Source organism: Alexandromys fortis, unplaced genomic scaffold (genome assembly GCF_014885135.2).
Source record: "Alexandromys fortis isolate MF-2015 unplaced genomic scaffold, M_Fortis_MF-2015_v1.1 scaffold_73, whole genome shotgun sequence".
NCBI classification, from domain to species: Eukaryota; Metazoa; Chordata; class Mammalia; order Rodentia; family Cricetidae; genus Alexandromys; species Alexandromys fortis.
This window is the reverse complement of record NW_026067959.1, coordinates 4,016,255-4,033,657: the sequence shown is the minus strand read 5'-3', so window position 1 is coordinate 4,033,657 and position 17,403 is coordinate 4,016,255. Positions and strand designations below refer to the sequence as shown.

At 44.8% G+C, this 17,403-nt stretch overlaps 1 protein-coding gene across 2 annotated transcripts in view; it reads right to left on the bottom strand.

The window, feature by feature from the left end:
* Positions 1-16,117, bottom strand: part of Arl15 (ADP ribosylation factor like GTPase 15) — a 357,153-nt gene extending 341,036 nt beyond the window's left edge. The window contains exon 1 of one of the 2 annotated variants that reach the window (XM_050152824.1): positions 15,962-16,117. In XM_050152824.1, coding sequence (XP_050008781.1) covers positions 15,962-16,009 — 48 coding nt within the window. In that variant the 5' untranslated portion in view covers positions 16,010-16,117. The remainder of the gene's footprint in view (positions 1-15,961) is intronic. The other variant, XM_050152826.1, reaches the window with a different exon arrangement.
* Positions 16,118-17,403: the final 1,286 nt, after the last annotated feature.

Genomic DNA, 17,403 nt, shown 5'->3' with positions numbered 1-17,403 from the left:
GCCATCTTGGACTGTAGGACTTGCTTATGTCTACCCTTGGGCATTCAGCGTATTTCCCTCTCCACTTCTCTCTCAGTCTTGAAGAATTTATACGTAGCTACTACCAGCTGTCAAGTGATGGCAATCTCTCCCTCACTTCTTTGCTGTCTGCATCCTTGTGTCTTCACAGTGTGCATATCCATGGTCCCTTTTCCATACAGGTCTACTCATAAGTACAGATTGTCTAATAATGAAAGGCTGTGTGCCTACCTGCATTTCTGACGACGTAGTTAAGTAAGTCTCTTAAACTGCCTTCCACCTGTCACCAGCCCCTGTCATTCTCAGGCCAGAAAATGGAATCACAACCCCCTGCAAGGCCACTCCTTTCACATGAACAAGCATTTCTGAGAACAGAATTCCTATTCAAGCATTCCTTTAAAGTGAGGAATAATACCATTACCCAGACCTCCTGAGGTCAAACAAGCACACAGCATTCCACTAAAAAGGCTGACCTTATCTTGCAAGTCATGACAGAAGGAAGGGGGGTATAGAAAGGTACCAGCACCTGCTGGGTGTTTCAACACTCAGGCCACCCTCAATGAGAAGAGCTTGAGGATCTCTAGGTTTCCCTGTCAGATGGTAAAAGCTGAGGGCCACTAACCCAAGGCCTGAATGACAGGACCTTGACTTCCACCTAGGTCTGCGTCTGAACACCAGGCATTTCAAACTGCTCCCTACATGGGCTTGCAAAGGGCACTGCGATACATGAGAAAGGCTTTTAAAACAAAAGGTGACTTCTAACTCTAATTAGAGACTGAAATTCTCTATCCACATATCCAAACGCTCTGTGTTATAACTTCAAGGCACTGAAAACCGCCCCCACACTCACTCGTGTGCCAGAGTAACTCCGCAGGGCGGGGCGGAGGAGGGTGCAGGCCTCATGGCGAAGCCTACGCTCTAAGATTAACTTAAGATGGCACTGTAAGCTACGTCGCAGTCCTTAGCACTTGCCAACTGTGCTGCCCTTGGAATCTACATTTTTCTTAATACCATGCCAAAAATACAAAATAAAACACCGAACCCAACCAACTAGAATAGGAACTAGGATCCCTCAATATCAAGTCTTCATAGCTTCCAATGTGGCAAGTATTCTACCATTGAGCCTGACTACTTTTGTTTTTTGTTTTGTTTGGTTTTCCAGAGCTGGGTATTAGTGCCGGGGCCTCACCAATGCCAGGCAAGCACTGTACCCGCGAGCCACATCTCCAGAGTCGGTCTTCACATCTCAGGGCAGTGCCTGTGTTCATCTGAAGAGCCCCCACTCCTCAGGAATAAGAAGAAAATACGATTCCTAATAATCACATAATAAACAGTTGGTTTTATAAGTCTGTATAAAGATGGGTGGGAAGAAAGAATTCCACAGGTGAAAAGAAACGTTAGAAACTCATCTATGTTACAAATGTCATGGCATACATGTATATGTACATACATATATTCATATACATGTACAAGTATATATGTATGTGTCTATGTAGTGTGTGTGTGTACTCTCAATATACAGAAACTAAAACTCAAATTCAATGAGAAATATGCTCCAATACAGCTTCTCTTCTATCAGTCTAGTGACTGAGGAAATACAATCTGCAGACCAAATCCAGCCCACTGTTTGTTTTAGCCAATAAAACGTTATTAAAGCATAGCCACATCCACATGCTTAATATTTGTGGCTGCTTTGTAACTATAACGGTACAACTGAATAACTGAGATAGAAGCCCTGACCCCTAAACCTACAAATTTACTAGCTGACCACTATTCAAACAGAGGAGTGTCCGCCCCATCCTACTTTATAATCTGAGATTTCTCCACCACAAAGAAGTTTAAGACATGCAACGAAACAGGCTTTAGTCTTAGTAGCTAAAAGAGCCTTCCCCGTATTAGCCTGCCAAACAAGTAAGCTTTCAAATACATATTTGTTGAAAAAGAAGTCAGGCAGAAAGCACAGAGGTTACAAGGAAGGGAGTTTTTCTTCTTCCAAAACTAATCTGGCACCCTCCTTTCACCGAACACTTTAAAAACTAGCAGATCTTTTCTCATGCTATGGTTGCGTATTTCAACGCAGGAGTCCGCTAGATACCGAATGAATGGCCTGCAGTTTCTATGCTTCACTTTAGGCTAACAAACAAAGACTAAAAAGTCATTTAGAAAAAAAAAAAAAACCTTGTTAATTTTTACCTCTTCTCCCACACTCACTTTTAGAAGTATATTCATCTACTGCTATTATGTTGGGCTTTTTGTTTTGTTTTGTTGTTTTCCTTGATTTTTTGAGACAGGGTTTCTCTGTGTAGCCTTGGCTATCCTGGAACTCATTTTGTAGACCAAGCTGGCCTCGAACTCACAGAGATCCACCTGCCTCTGCCACCCGAGTGCTGGGATTAAAGGCATATGCCACCACTGCCTGGCAACATTGTTTTAAAATCACCTACTACACTAGGAAAAATCATCTTTTCCAGGTGATGAACCCCTAAACAGTGTAGATAACAAAAAAGGACTAGCTAAAAACAGAGGAGGAAAGAATCAAATCAGTGGATCTGTTACACTCTTGTACGTATATGTATATATGTGTACGTGTAGGTAAGGGGTCACACCTGTGCCTGTGCCCATGTGTACACTACTCACAATGAAATATTAAGCTCACACAATTATTAATAGGGCAGTAAACATGGAAAATATTGGCCTATGAATATTTCAAGATGACCTATATAGTTAAGTATTGCCCCCAAACAAATATATCTGGATAAAAAGGAAACATCACTAGTCCAAAACCCATTTTACACATTCAAACTGCAGAAAAATAGTGGCCCATGTCCCTAGAAATGGCGAAGAGGATTGGTCCTTCTGGCTGCCAAGGCCGTCCTACTGCCTGCCCCCACCCCTCTTCAATCTTAAGGGAGGGCAAAGCACCCCGCCCTGTGGAGAGTCCAAGGCCCTTCCCACCATATCCAGGTTGAGTGAGGTATATACATTCAAAGAGAATAGAATCCCAAAAAACCAGTACATGCAGTAGAGACAAATCCCAGTGCCATTATCATTGGCCCCTCAGTCTGCCCCAACTGTCAACCACATTCAGAGGGACTAGTTTGATCCCATGCTGGTTCATTTCCAGTCCAGTTGGAGTTGGTGAGCTCCCATTAGCTCAGGCACACTGTCTCAGTGGGTGAACCCCTCATGGTCTTGACTTCCTTGCTCATATTCTCACTCCTTCCACTCTTCAACTGGACCTTGGGAGCTCAGTCCAGTGCTCTGATGTGGGTCTCTACCTCTGTTTCCATCTGTTGTTGGGCAAAGGTTCTATGGTGATATTTAAGATAATCATCAGTCTTGCTACAGGGCAAGGCCAGTTCAGACACCAAGACTCTCCTCCATTGCTTAGGGTATTAGCTGGGGTCATCCTTGTGAATACCTGGGAATTTTTCTAGAGCCAGAAGGTGACCCAGTCTTTAAAATAACCTAAAAAGTTAGGTTATTATGCTTCATTTCAGAAAGATGAATAATGATTAAAATGTCATTTAGCAAAACAAAATCCCCTTTTAAAAAGCCCACAACACATAGGGGGCAATGTCACAGGGAGGAAATAAGACTCGTGGACAATACAGAAAGACAATATTTCTATACAAAAAGAAACAAAGAGAAAGTGGTCCAATAATCACCCCGTCTAGCAAGGTGACCTGGAAAAAGCAGTGGTCACATTCAGAAGCATTTAAAATGATGAAGAACCCCAGCAGTCTACCATAAATCAGTCCCTTCTTCCACAACAGGCAGAAAACCCTCATAAAAGAAAGGATAAACGAACAGCCAATAAATCACATGAGAGGGCTTGAAATTCCCCATAGCAGAAGCTTGACTTTCAAACTGTTTGATTCCAACCAAAGAGGAGCTGAGAGTTCCGAACAAGCCCACAATTCCACGGGACAGTGGCCCATCTCATTTGCCCGCACTTACATAATACGCCCTTGGAATTGGCTTAAGAGCAGACGTGGGCCACCTTTCACCCTTATAAATCAGAAATAGCTGCCACTTACAACGCCAGCAATCGGCTCCAGTTATCTTTAACCCAGTTACCCTGCACTGTGCTCAGGGGATGGAAGCCAGAAGAGTGGAAGACCGCGTAGGAACTGAAGTACAACTGGCGATGACTGGAGTATATGTCCTTGTTTTATATTAAGCCTCAATTCAATCGTGGAAAACACTTGTACAGCACTTAATAGTGTCACATTCTTTTAAACGACACACACGCAGTTAAGCATTAGCTGTAATAATATGTTCCGAGGAAACGCATCACTGTGTGACTTTTCCACTGTGCGAACATCAAATAATGCATTTGCACAAACTAAGACACCTACAATGTCACCAATACCAATACCACATATACCTGACTGCAGACTGATGCATCACACAGTGTGTGTGAACACTCCCCATTAGACAGTGGGGGCCATTATACCCATTTTGCATAGAAGACTGAGGCATAAAGGCTACGTCGAAGGTGAGAGACAAAACCAGAATAGTAATACACTCCATGTAGTCCATGATCAGTGCCCTTAGCCATTACTTAGGGAGCCTCTCAGTCCAACCCTTTGTTTGCCTTATCCCGTGTACCCCGCTCCAAACTCTGAGGACACTACGAAGCTGCAGCCTTCACTGGGACACAATGTAATTTGTCCTAGGAAAAAGAGGCCCAATACAGAGCCAACGCTAGCCTAGTGGCAACCTCTGTACCCATTCACAACAGGAACCCCAGCAAGTTGAACAGGGGCTTGCGCAGTGTCTCAGAGGTGTATGTGTCTAAGTTAGCCCCAAAAACAGCACCAGAAAGTCTCACAGGTGGGGGACATAGGCGTGGACATGAACCAGACCTACATTCAAACTCTCCCTCCATCAGATCTTAGCCATGACAGCCAATTTGTCTAGGCCTCGCTTTCCTAAGCTCTCAAATGATGGCAATAAAGAAATAACACAAAATGACATAGTACTACACTTCCCACACAGTGTTAACAGCAGGCTACGGTCTGGCCGTAATACAGTGAGTGACCATTGTTAGGCATTTCTCTCTCTCTCTCTCTCTCTCTCTCTCTCTCTCTCTCTCTCTCTCTTTCTCTCTGTGTGTGTATGTATGTGTTCATGTGTGTGCAGATAAACATATACATGTGTGTGTATGTGTGTGTGTAGAAGCCAGTGGTCAATGTCAAGTGAATTCCTCAATTGTTCAACTTACTTTTTGAAATGAGGTCTCTCTCTCACTGAAGCTGGAGGTGCACAGACTTGGCTAGACTGGCTGGCCAGCAAACCCTAGGGACCCTCCTGTGTCTGCATCCCTGGTGCTGGGATGGCAGGTACATGGGGCAGCATCCAGCTTTTTACATGGATGCTACGGATCCAAACTCAGATTCTCATGCTTGCACGCCAGGCATTTTATTTGCCATCTGTGCCATCGTCCCAGTCCCGTTCTGCATGACTTTTAACCTCATCAGCAGACCTCACCTCTAAGCTTTCATCTACCTATTTAAAACCCAGTTTAGATCTTACACAAGAACCTCAAACCCAATTACTTGGAAATCAATTTCACCTTAGTTCCCAACCTGTCCGTCCCTGTTCCTATGACAGTACGTGCCCATTAGTCATCTCAATGCTTGCAATGCTCTCAAACATGTCCATAAATTCTTGACTGTCCTCCCACCAAGAGATGTCTCTCGTATGCCTTTGAGTGTCATGAAAAGAGAAGAGCAGAAAGGATGCCAGGCAATGGCATTGAGGACAGATGAGAGAAAACCAGGTGGAGCCTGACAGCTTTTCTTGGTACATTAGCTCTGCAAACCTTCGAGTTCCACATAAGAAGTCAGGCTACCCAGGGGCAACCACAGAGAAAGACCACACAGACAGAGAAGCCACCATCCAGTCACTACAGCCTTCCCAGGCCAGATGCCAAGGGTGTGTATGAAAAAAACTTTTGAGATGAACCCAGCTATCGCCTGATTATACATCATGAGGAACCCTGAGAAAGACCAACTCCTCCATTAAACATGGCCAACCAACAGATTTGTGAGCAAAAGAGTTAGTGTGTTTCAAGGTCACTTGTTTTTTCTGAAATAATTAACCAAAACAATATTCAACCCCTAATTCAAGACTTTGCCTTTGAGATCTCTTCTCATATTCTATATCCAATTATAAAATCTCTGCAATTTTTAAAGGATCCTAATCTATTGAAATGGCCCATCAATTCTGACTGTGAATTCCACCATCTCATTCCTGGATCGGTACAGCATTTCCCTGACCTCTGCCTGCCTTTCACTGCCAGGTCTAAGGTCACTCCAGGCGACCTTTGAAGGTTTCCGGATTACAACTACTTACCTGGATTCTGCAGCTTTGGGTGAAGTCAACTACTCCAAACCCTGCCCCAGTCACACAGAGGCCTCGAAGTCATGACATTATTCACCCCCAAGTCTCGGCACAGCTGTTCCCTGCCTGTCCTTGGCCATGCATGTCCCTGGACCAACCCTACTCGATTTCAATGCTGCAAATTAAAAATAATCCCTCTAGGGAAGCACTCCTTGGTCCCCAAGTCTAGGCTGGGATCCCCTTTTCTATACTCTTTCTGTAACCTTTATTCTATTTCCATTATTTATTCAACTCCTTTATTTTCCTCAATGTTACCAAAAGGCGACTACTTAGTCTTCTTTGCACAAGAGTTCTTAGGCAACTTGAAAGGAAGTCAAAGTCGTTTGTACCCTTGTGTATCTCTGGTGCCTAAGAGCACCATAAGATAACGGACTTATAAACAAAAGTACATCGAGTAAACGAATGATAAAGTATGCAAAGGCAATTTTATAGTCATATAAATCATAGAATTACAATGAAAGCAAGGATCACTATTTCAGGAAGTACATAAAATAACAGAAAGAATGAAATTAATAAACCCACTTTCCAATATATCAGCTATGTTTTACTCATGCAAATCATTACAAAGGCTCTAATATAGCTAATTTTTGTGAATGAGAGCTTGGTGGTCCATGGTGATTTCTATTAGATTATGTCCCTAATATCTGTAGTTTTAGAAATAAGTACTTCCTAAAAACACATACAAGTCAGGCAGTGGTGGTGCACACCTTTAATCCCAGCACTCGGGAGGTAGAGGTAAGCAGATCTCTGAGTTCGAGACCAGCCTGGTCTACAAAATGAGTTCCAGGACAGGCTCAAAAAAAAAAAAAAAAGTACATACAAACTTAAGGACTTGGCTATCATCTTTTAATTGTGCCTATACATTTTAGGAGATAGTAGCAATTGGTATCATATCAAATGGGAAAGCTAATCTAATAGCCACAAAAGTCTGGAGACACAGTTTCCTAAAACACATAAATTAATTTAGGATTGCTAAGTAATATTCCTCTGTTTTCTCAGCGTTGCCATAGGTTGAGATTTGAGAACTACATCAGATTACGCAGATTACAGACGAAACATCTAGGGCAGACTTCAAACTCAGTTTTATTCTCTAACAAAAAATACATACAATTTAAGTTGTCGCCAGTCTTTCAGCATCTAGGACAGTTATGACTGCTCGACTCTTCTAGAGCTTTGGTCCCCTCAACCATTTAAAAAAGGGACAGGCAGGCGGACAGACAGAGAACTAACACTCCTACAACTCTCTCAGGCGGCTGAAAGGACAGACAGTTACTTAGCATTTCCCACGGAATCTGGCGCGAGTCATCGTCCATCAAAAGTAATTAGCATTACCACCGCCAACTTCACTTCAACACTTCATCACAACAAGAAGTGGCTGGGTGTGTTCAGAAACAATTCTCAGTGCATTACAAATATTAAATTATTTAATCCAATATCAAGAACCTTAAAATACTTCCTTTGACTATTTAATATATTTCATTTAAGTTAATTAAATTCATATATTTAATGAAATATTGAATATATTTCTTTTGACCCAAGAAATCTACTTTTAGGATTTGGTCACTAAGTACAGTTACCCTCAAAGGCGTAGGAACACTGCCTAGAACAGTGTCCCTTTTAGAGCGTCACCGAGCGCATTAGCAGGTATGGCCAGCTGTTCCGAGGACAGTGTAGGAGGAACCTGTTTCCCAGACAGTTTCCCAGACTTCTCTGGCACTGGAGCCCCTCTGGAATAAGATTCGCAGCAGTATCAAACACCCACTTTTTACAGTTCAATCTGGAAAAACCCCAAGGAATGTGCTGGTGAGCTATAGCTGTCAACTAGACATACGCTGGGATCTTCTGGAAGGAGAGGCTCGGCTGGAAGGATGGAGAGCAGCTGACGTGCAGGTGTCTACAACGGGTTATCTTGATTGCTGACCGATGGAGAAGAACCTAACCCACCATGGGCGGCACCACTCCGTGGGCTGTGCCTGAACCGTGGAAGAGTGAACTGGCTGGAAGGAAGCAGTGGGCAGCATGGGACATTGGTGTCTCTCAGCTACCGACTGTGGATATGACATGACTGGCTGTTTGAGTGCCTGCCCAGCCTTCCCCTCAACAACAGACTACAACCTGGAACTCTGAGCTGAAGTGACCTTTCCCCCAAGCTGCCTACGGTGGACGTGTTTTATCACAGCAATCGAAATGAAGCTAGAAGACATGGAACGTCGTTGCCAGGGTCCATGACATTAGCCAAAACTAGAGGAAACATGTGCTATCTTAGGAAAGGTGGCTGACTAGCGAGCAAAGTACCATTCACGGGCACAGTGCAGAAACCCCATGCTGCAGGAATTAACTTAAACTGAAAAGTTTGCAAGTACAGGTGTATAAAACAGTTTTCCCATTATAAGTCCAGGATGATATTCTATATGGGTAGTAGTTTATATATAGACTACAGGACAACATACTAAAATGTGCGTCAACTGTCTGTCCGTGGGTTGCTAGGTTACCGATTTTGCCCCACTGTGCTCTGCTGTGTCTGTCTCTAAGATTTCACTTTAATAACAAGGATGTTATCAAAATCATCTCAGCTCAGACACATTCAGCTCGTGGCTAAAGCGATTAGAAGAGTAACTTCGAAACTCAAAGAAAACAAACCGGTGGATTTTACAGACGCAGCGATGGACACAACAACGCTCCACTCTGATGACTCCCAGGTAGCACTTAGAACTCCACACGCCTCTCAGGACCAGCCCTCTTCCCCGACGTGAGTGCCTGGCCAAACGCAGGCAGCATCTCTACAGAGAGCCCAATGTAGTAACATCAAAACCGGAAACAGGAATCAGACTCACTGATCTCAGCAACATTCATCAAGTTCAGAAACATCCTCGGAGAAGGTTAAAAGGGGGTTTCTAGAGAGTGCCGTGTCACGATTCCTACAGACTTTAAGATACAAACTACTCTACAATTTAAGCATCCATCCATTTGTCCTAAAGAGGCATGAGAACAAGACCCACTAGCACCGAAGCTTTGAAGCTAAAATGCAAAATATCAACACCTGTTGAATCAAAGCGGCAAGGACACAAAAGACTGTTCCCGTGTTGTGGGATATCTGTACACTGTGTGAAATGTACTGATGTGATCGGTGTGATAAAAAGCAGATGGCCAACAGCTAGGAAGTGGTTAGGGACTTCTGAGGACAGAGAGGACCCTGGGAAGAAGAAAGGCAGAGATGCCAGTAGACAGGGAGAGGAAACAGGAGGTGCAAGACAGAAGAGAGGTAATGCCATATGATAGAATACAGATTAATATAAATGGGTTAATTCAAGGTACAAAAGCAAGTTAGGAACAAGTCTAAGCCAGGTTTATGAAAGTTAGGCAAAGCTTTCATAATTAACAAGAAGTCTCCTGGTCATTATTGTAGGCTGGCGGTCCACAGTCAGTCCAACAAGAAAGCTTGCTACACTCCCTTTCTTTCTTCTGATTCCTGACTTCATGTCCAGGCTGGCTGACCACGAAGACTGTCCGTGGTGCAGTCAATGGTCCCCAAGTGGCTCCACACTCACATAAACTGAGAGTTAGAGGCAAAATCAGCAACTGTCCTGACAGACAAAGAACCCACAGGAATTCCTCTCTAAGACCAGAGAAAAGTCTTCTGCCCAAGGAGAAGCAGGCCAGTGGTCAGACTAGTTCCCGGCAAACCAATTTACAGTGGAACCAGAGGAGCTTGTCCTACAAATTCAGCCTTTCAAGTGGCCACTCAGAATTATGTAGGTGTGCTGGGCTGTGAGTCAAAAAGCAGAGGCCAATGTTTATGCAAAAACTGAAGGCGGGCGTAGGTGTGAGCAGGTGCTTGCCTCAGGGCACACGCCCACACGAGTCCTTGGAGTTCTCAGAGGGCCTCTCAGGAAACCAAGTGACAGCAGCAATCAAGTGACCCTTCAATTTCCAGCATTGCATCTGGACACCTCCTCCACAATAATTCATTGTGCTAGCTAAGCTTTATCGATCGTGTTCATAAGCACAGGCTTGGGATCTAACAAGCTGGATTTAAATGCCAGCCCTGACTCTCTCAACTGGTTACAAGATCCCAGCAAATACTCCACCTTCCAGAGTCTCTGGTTTCCTCTTTTCTAAGCCTGTTGTAAGCGATATCTGATGAACAGGACTGTGGCATGATTAAATTCAAAGATGAAAAGAAAATCCTCCTCACTATACTTGGTACCTGCCCCTCCACTTTACCAGGCTAGAATTCAGCAATGAATGAGGGATGAAGGCAGTGAGGGACTGACATGGATGCAGGCTACAGATCAGATTCTAGGACTATCTCCATTTCAGCACAAGAAGTCAGGACCAGCCAGAGAAGTTGGGGGAAATCAATGCAACTGAAAACACAAAACACCTTGCTCAAAATCAAGACTATCAAGTTGTGATGGAGATCCACCAGAGCCCAGTTTCTTAGACTCCTGAAGCATTTGGGGGAGATGCCACATCAAAACTGAAAGCAGCTGCAGGCCTTGCTTCTACCTCCAACTCATACAGGAGTTTAATTCCCAAAGATGTTGTTAAAGACCCTGGTACATCCTAACAGAAAGAAAACGCTACCCAATACTTCATCATACGTCATCATTAACTCAACTTATGAAAAATAATGGGAATTTATCACACCTCACTAAGAAATAGATATTTTTCCTTATCTTCAGTTGTTTTCACAAATCCTTGAGAGTTAATGTCCTCTGCTGAAGGCCATAGCCTGCTTGTGGCCTGGTGTCTGCTAGTCAGCCTCATCTCCTAGGCTGTACTTGGCAAAGGCGTACAACAGACTTATCAAGTAGATCTTGAGTGCTGGTGACTGGAGCAAGAGGAGCTAGAGCAGAAGGCAGAGATGGTCCTGAGAGGGACAGCAATGATGCTTAGTGACCCATCTCCATCTGGTGGCCTCAGTGGCCAGAGGAAAGACATTGTGGGACAGAAAGCTGAGCACACAACACCTTTCAGCCAGCCTTGCCTATAATGGTTACTTGTATTGACACTAGGATGTAAATACCTAACTACACTCCCATCAGCTTTTAACACTCAATGCCTGAATCCCTGTCCTGTGTTAGAGAGAATGGCCTGGAGGTGGAGACAGTGAAAGGGGGGCCTGGAGCCACAAGGCCAACTCACTCACTTGCTAGTTGTATGAGCCTGGGGAAATTGTCTCTCTTTCTGTGTGTGTGTGTGTGTGTGTGTGTGTGTGTGTGTGTACACACCCTCCTTGGGCAGGTAAAGCCTGTGATCAAGAAAGCAAGCCAAATTCATCAATGAGTTAGTACGTTAACTTTCCTAAACCCCAAGCAGAAGAGACGAACGCGATGAACGACTGTCAGCACCTGACCAATCAAGCACGTCTGACACATCTGCAAATCTAACTTTACATCGCATGCTGTAATAAAACAAAGAAACACAAGCAAGAAATGCACTACAGCGCAAAAGCGCATGTCAGAGCCTGTCTTATCTCCACAGGCCACCTCAACCCCTCCTGCCACAGGCTGGCTCCCCCAAGAGCCATCTGCCTTGCAATCCTGCAACCAAGGGGAGCCCTGTAATGCATTCTCTGTGATTCCAGAACATGGACAAATAGAGGGGTTGCTAAGTATTTGTTGAACGGGCTAAAGAACATAGGAGAGTGCTGGAGAGATGGATCTTGAGAAAACCTGGGTTCTACATGGCAGATCGTACTGTCTATCACTCTAGGTGCAGGGATCTGACGTTCTCTTCTAGGCTCTGCAAACACTGCATGCATGTGGTGTACAGACATACTTGAAGGCAAACACTCATTTATATTGCATATTTATGCATATATATATGAGGTTTTTAAAGTTTGTATTATGTGTATACACACACACATATAGACATAATACAGATAAACCTTAAAAATATGCGATTGTGGCTATATTTTCCAGAGGTATTGACTGACCCTCAAAAGTCTTATCACTTCTTGCTTCCTGAACACCCTCCCAACTTTTCAATGTATTGATACTGGTTTAAAATGCTGCAACACAATCATACGTGTTAACATTCTTATTTGAAAGCCAATGGACTGTTTATAAGTAAATTTGCCTCCACTATCTCTTTTAATCAACACTGGTACTCTGTGGAGAATAATGAACTTTACAGTACTTATGTTTGTGGTACAGAAAGGTCCACACCAATTAATGTACAAGGCAAAGACATTTTGAACTGAAAGGAATGTAGAAATTCACCCTGTCCACCTTCCCAAAGAGAAATTCATAATGCATCATTCTCTCATTATAAGCTCTATTCTTATGGTACTTATATCAGTCTATCTTATTTTTCCTATTCTTATAATAATATTAATTAATTATAATTATAATAATAATCTTATTTTTATAATAACTTATTCTATCCTAGTCTTTCTCTTTACCAAGCTTTAAGCATTGCTATAACCCATCAGCGGGAGAGAGGTATAACGCCTGCTGGTGACAGCTAGACCTGACCATACATCTGTCTGGTTAGAACATAACTTATAAACTCCTCCAAGGGAAAGGAAAAAGAGATGTGACATTCTCAGACAACACCCGCATCGTCTAGAAAAGATAAGACTTTTATGTTTAAATTACTAAACAAATTCTATCTTGATCATCTTAAGTCTCAAGGATACATTCTGCATTCCAAAAATCAAAATACCTAATCCAAACAGATATTATCTTGTCTCAGTTTAGAAGCCAGAAAAGAGAATAGAATCGTTCCTCCCACCTCACACTCATTCAACCAACACATCATCCGGGGCTCTAACTTCACGCCAGGCACCAAGCCAAGCCGGTACTAGGTGTAGCACGCAATTATTTAGGATTTGCAAGTTATCACTCTCTCCTTGAACCAAGAGCAATAAAACCTCTGCCTTAAACATCAAGACAGGGCCTCCGCCTCAGCTGTCACCTCAGCCGTCACCTCTGAGAACATTCAAGAAATTAACTGCAACCTCTAAGATCAGAGAGCTCCCTGCATTCATCTTCTCATCGTAATCCCATTAGGAGCTGTTAAAAACAGTGTACACACACACACACACACCTCTTTCTTCCTTCCTTTCGACTTACCCCAAATAAGAACAACTAAGTGATGATACCCAACTAAAGAACAATGGATAATACCTCCACACAGCTTTTCTTTCCAACATAACAAAAAGAAATGCAGAATACTTTCAAAGAGAAGAAAGGAGAGCACACACCACACCATTACTCCCTTTCAAGAGCAAGAAGAGAGCACTTCCTGGAGCCCACTCAGTAAAGCCTGCAACCCAGCTTGGGATGAAAGAACCAGATTTTATTTTATTTTTTTTTTTGAAGATAAGTAAGTAAAAGAACTTATGGATCGATTTACTTTTACAGATAAGATCCCAGGCACAATCAAAGATATCGATCCTGTATTTATCAGAAACGGGATTTTAAATAAACACTCCACAAAGATGATACATGAGCAAACAGGTTAACCTAAAGCCAGGAAGAAGGGAGTGATATAGCTCGCCCTTGTCTATGAGAGCTGAGCAGCATTGAAAAGCACAAGGAAGCTCCCCCCGACTGCTGGCATGAGTTTGCTTCCCCTCCAGTCCATTTAATAGCGAAGGACTCTCTTCAGTACTTTCACAGCACGCCTAACACACTCATAAAACCTGAACTGTTTCCTCTCAGATTTGCTGTCTGCCCCTCTGAGTATAGCCAGTGAAGGATGGGACTGTTTCGCTGCACTTGAGAATGTTAGAAAGCATAGTGAAAGGGACGGAACAATGACTTTGTCCTAAAGCCACCGAGGAGCTGCGGCATAGCAGGTAAAACAAACAGGCCAACTCAAAAGCAGGACCCAGGGATTGTGACCTAAACTCTCAGCGTAACCTTATGGCCACAAATATTCAGCCACCCATCCTGTATCGAAGTCTTCCCGGTGGAGGTTAACCTGTGTCATTTCTGGTACTGTTTTCCCTCAGTTCTTTGGGTAGGCCCGGCACCTCAAAGACAGCGACGTGATGCAGTTCTAACACAGCCTCAGCAAACATGGGGAAAATACTGAGAACCCCTCCTCTGAATTCCTCTTGGAAGCACCACTGAGTTAGGTACCCAAAATTAGCTTCCAGCGGCACAAATGATGGATCCTATACGTTCTTCTTATCTGGAAATTTCTCTCCACAAACTGGCTTTTATTGGGACAGATTACAAGAGATAGCCATAGCACACTGTATGGAATAAGCTCAATCAATCATTTTATTTTGAAAACAGTCTTCCGGACATATCTGAGAATCATCAACCTACAGCGCACCTTGTACTTTAAAGAATGTTCATAAACAGATAACCCACTTAAACTGGCCACAGCAAAAAGTGGGTAACACCCCTTTCTGACGAAGCTAGAAGTTGCTGCCATAAATATGTATGTAAACAGCAAAAGCAAATCTCAACTCAGAATCTTTTATTTCGGCTTCATTCTCCAGCCCGTGCATGTACTGGTCTCCATCCTTGCCAGAAAGTTCATCAAACTATGAAGCCTCAACGGGAACATATATTCCTGTGTATCTAAACAAACCCTCATACCCAGGTAACATTACAAAGGCAGCCCTCTCCTTCTCGATCTGGAAAGCGCTCAGTCTTTCTCCGTACAGCCTCAAGTGTAATTCCTAGAAGGCACTGGCAAGTCTGTGCCAGGCCAGTCTGCAGTGGAAAACCATGTGTCCTACAAGATGACAGGAGGGCCAAGGCTTCTAACCCTCTACTTCAGCTCTGCATGGCAATAGCGGTTCAGCCTCATGCCATCAACACAGTAATTGTATGGAATCGAACACTGCTCCTGTCAAAGAGAATCTGCTTGACCACAAACAGGCAGCTCTGTGGAAAGACAATTTCTGGAACAAAAACAAGGCTTGCACAATTCTAGAAACACGGACAAGTGTTCCGTTCCTGCGCTGTGCTAAAAAAAAACTTTTCCCACCTAAACTTCCCCAGCACACGGCTGACTGAAACCGGGGTGCCAAGCCGTGCACAAAGCAAAAGCGGCGTGCACCACAGGCAATGCCTGTCCCTGCCCAATCCTGATCAGACCGGGTTGCAATGTGGTTTAGTCCGGTCTACTTTCTGGTAATGTGTTTTTAAAATCCCGCCTCGACCCAGGTCATTCCTTTAGAGATCTAATAACAACCAAATGACCGGACCTGCGGGACACTTAACGAGCCATTCTGCTTATGGCTCTTTAATAGCACCCGGAGTCCTGCTAAGGGGAGAGCGGAAAACTCCAGTTTCCCCGGAAAGAAAGTCCTGCTCCGGGAGCGTGGAGAGGCGCGCGGAGCGTGGCCTCACTGCCCGCAGCTCCGCCGGTTCCCGCCGCGCCTTTACCTGTCAACCCGGCCTCCCCCGACGCCGCCCCTCAGAGCCAGCCCTGGGAGAAAGCAGCCCCAGGCATCCCATCCCAAAGAAAGAAAGCCAGCCGCAAGGCTGCTGCTCCAGGCGGGGGCCATGGGCCACCGCGAGATCCGAGAGGCGACACGCCACCCGCGCCCCGCACCTACCAGATAATCCATGTACAGAAACGCCTCAGTTATCCGGAGATCAGACATCCGGCAGCCTAAAGCATCCGGAATGGCTCCGAACCCGGAAAAAAAAAAAAAAAAAAAAAAGCAGCGTCTCGGGCTGCGAGCGAGCAGCTCCTGAAAAAGCCAGCAACAGCGAAAATAGCCGAGAGGAGCCGAGGAGCCGAAGATTACACCAGGGCAGCGGCGATTGGCCGGGAGGGCGGGCAGAAGGAAAGGAGCGCGCTCATTGGCCGAGGCGCCTATAAAAGGCAGGCCCCCGGCGGTGGCAGCAGTGAAGCGCGGGATCCTGTAGGGTGCTGGTTCCTGTGTAGTGGGGGGGAGGGGCGGGCGAGCGGAAGCGCCGGCCCGCCCGACAGTGAGAAACGCTCTGCAGCCGAGCGAGCTTCCCGGGCTCCCTCGGCCAGCTGGCGCCTGGAGACCCCGCGAAGCTCCCAGCCTGAGGCTGGAAAGCGGCGGTGTCCCCGCCCCACCCCTTCGTAGGAAACCGGCTCGGGGCGTTGGGAGGCTAGGTAGCCACCGAAACTTACTTTCTCTCCCCCTCAGCTCTTTCCTGTGGCCTTGAGGCACCAAGGACTTGCGGGTTAGAAGGGCGGACGCCTTCTAACAGCAAACGGGGGGGGGGGGGGGGCACGCAAAGACGCTCCCGCGTCTGCTAAAGCGGACAATTTGAAAGTGATCTTGCCGCTCTGAACCAGCGCAGTCCAGAGGCATTCTTAGAACCCTAGACAACCTCGGGAGAAGTCCCGAGTAAGTTGTTCACCCCAAACACTAGGTTCTTTGCATACGTTTAATAAGTCCAGTAACATTGACCAATATCCAGTGTCCCTGAATAAAAACGAGCAGAGGGGTTGCGAAAGCCCTTTAAAAGACCCAAGTAATACTATTTGTGACTCTTTATGACTCTTATTTTAAGAAGGAAAATACATCTAAGAGCAAGTGCGCTTGAGACGTGTGTGGTTCCCAGTAAATAACTTGGAACTGGGTGAAACCAGAGTTAAACAAGAATTTGCTGGGTTTTTTTCTCCTTCTCCAAGATTCAGGCTATAAAGGGCAAAAATGAGAGAAGATAAGCCCTTTGGAGTTGGGTATGGTGAGAAAATATAACTCATTACAAAAACGAATGTAAAACGTGTGCGTGCCATCAGTTTTGTGGCAGAAATTCCATTTCTAGAAATTCATAAGCTAAAAGTTGTGGTCAGTGTTATAAGCGAACATTTGCTGCCGTGTTTAGAATAGAATCTCAGTGGGTGTGGTGGTGCACACCTTTAATCCCAGCCCGGAGGAGGCTGAAGCAGGCGGATCCCTGAGTTCCAGGACACCTAAGCTACAGAGTTAAGTTCCAGGACACGGACACACAGACACTTAAATGATTTGTTAACATGGCACACTTACACAATACAGCTTTATACAGCTGCTAA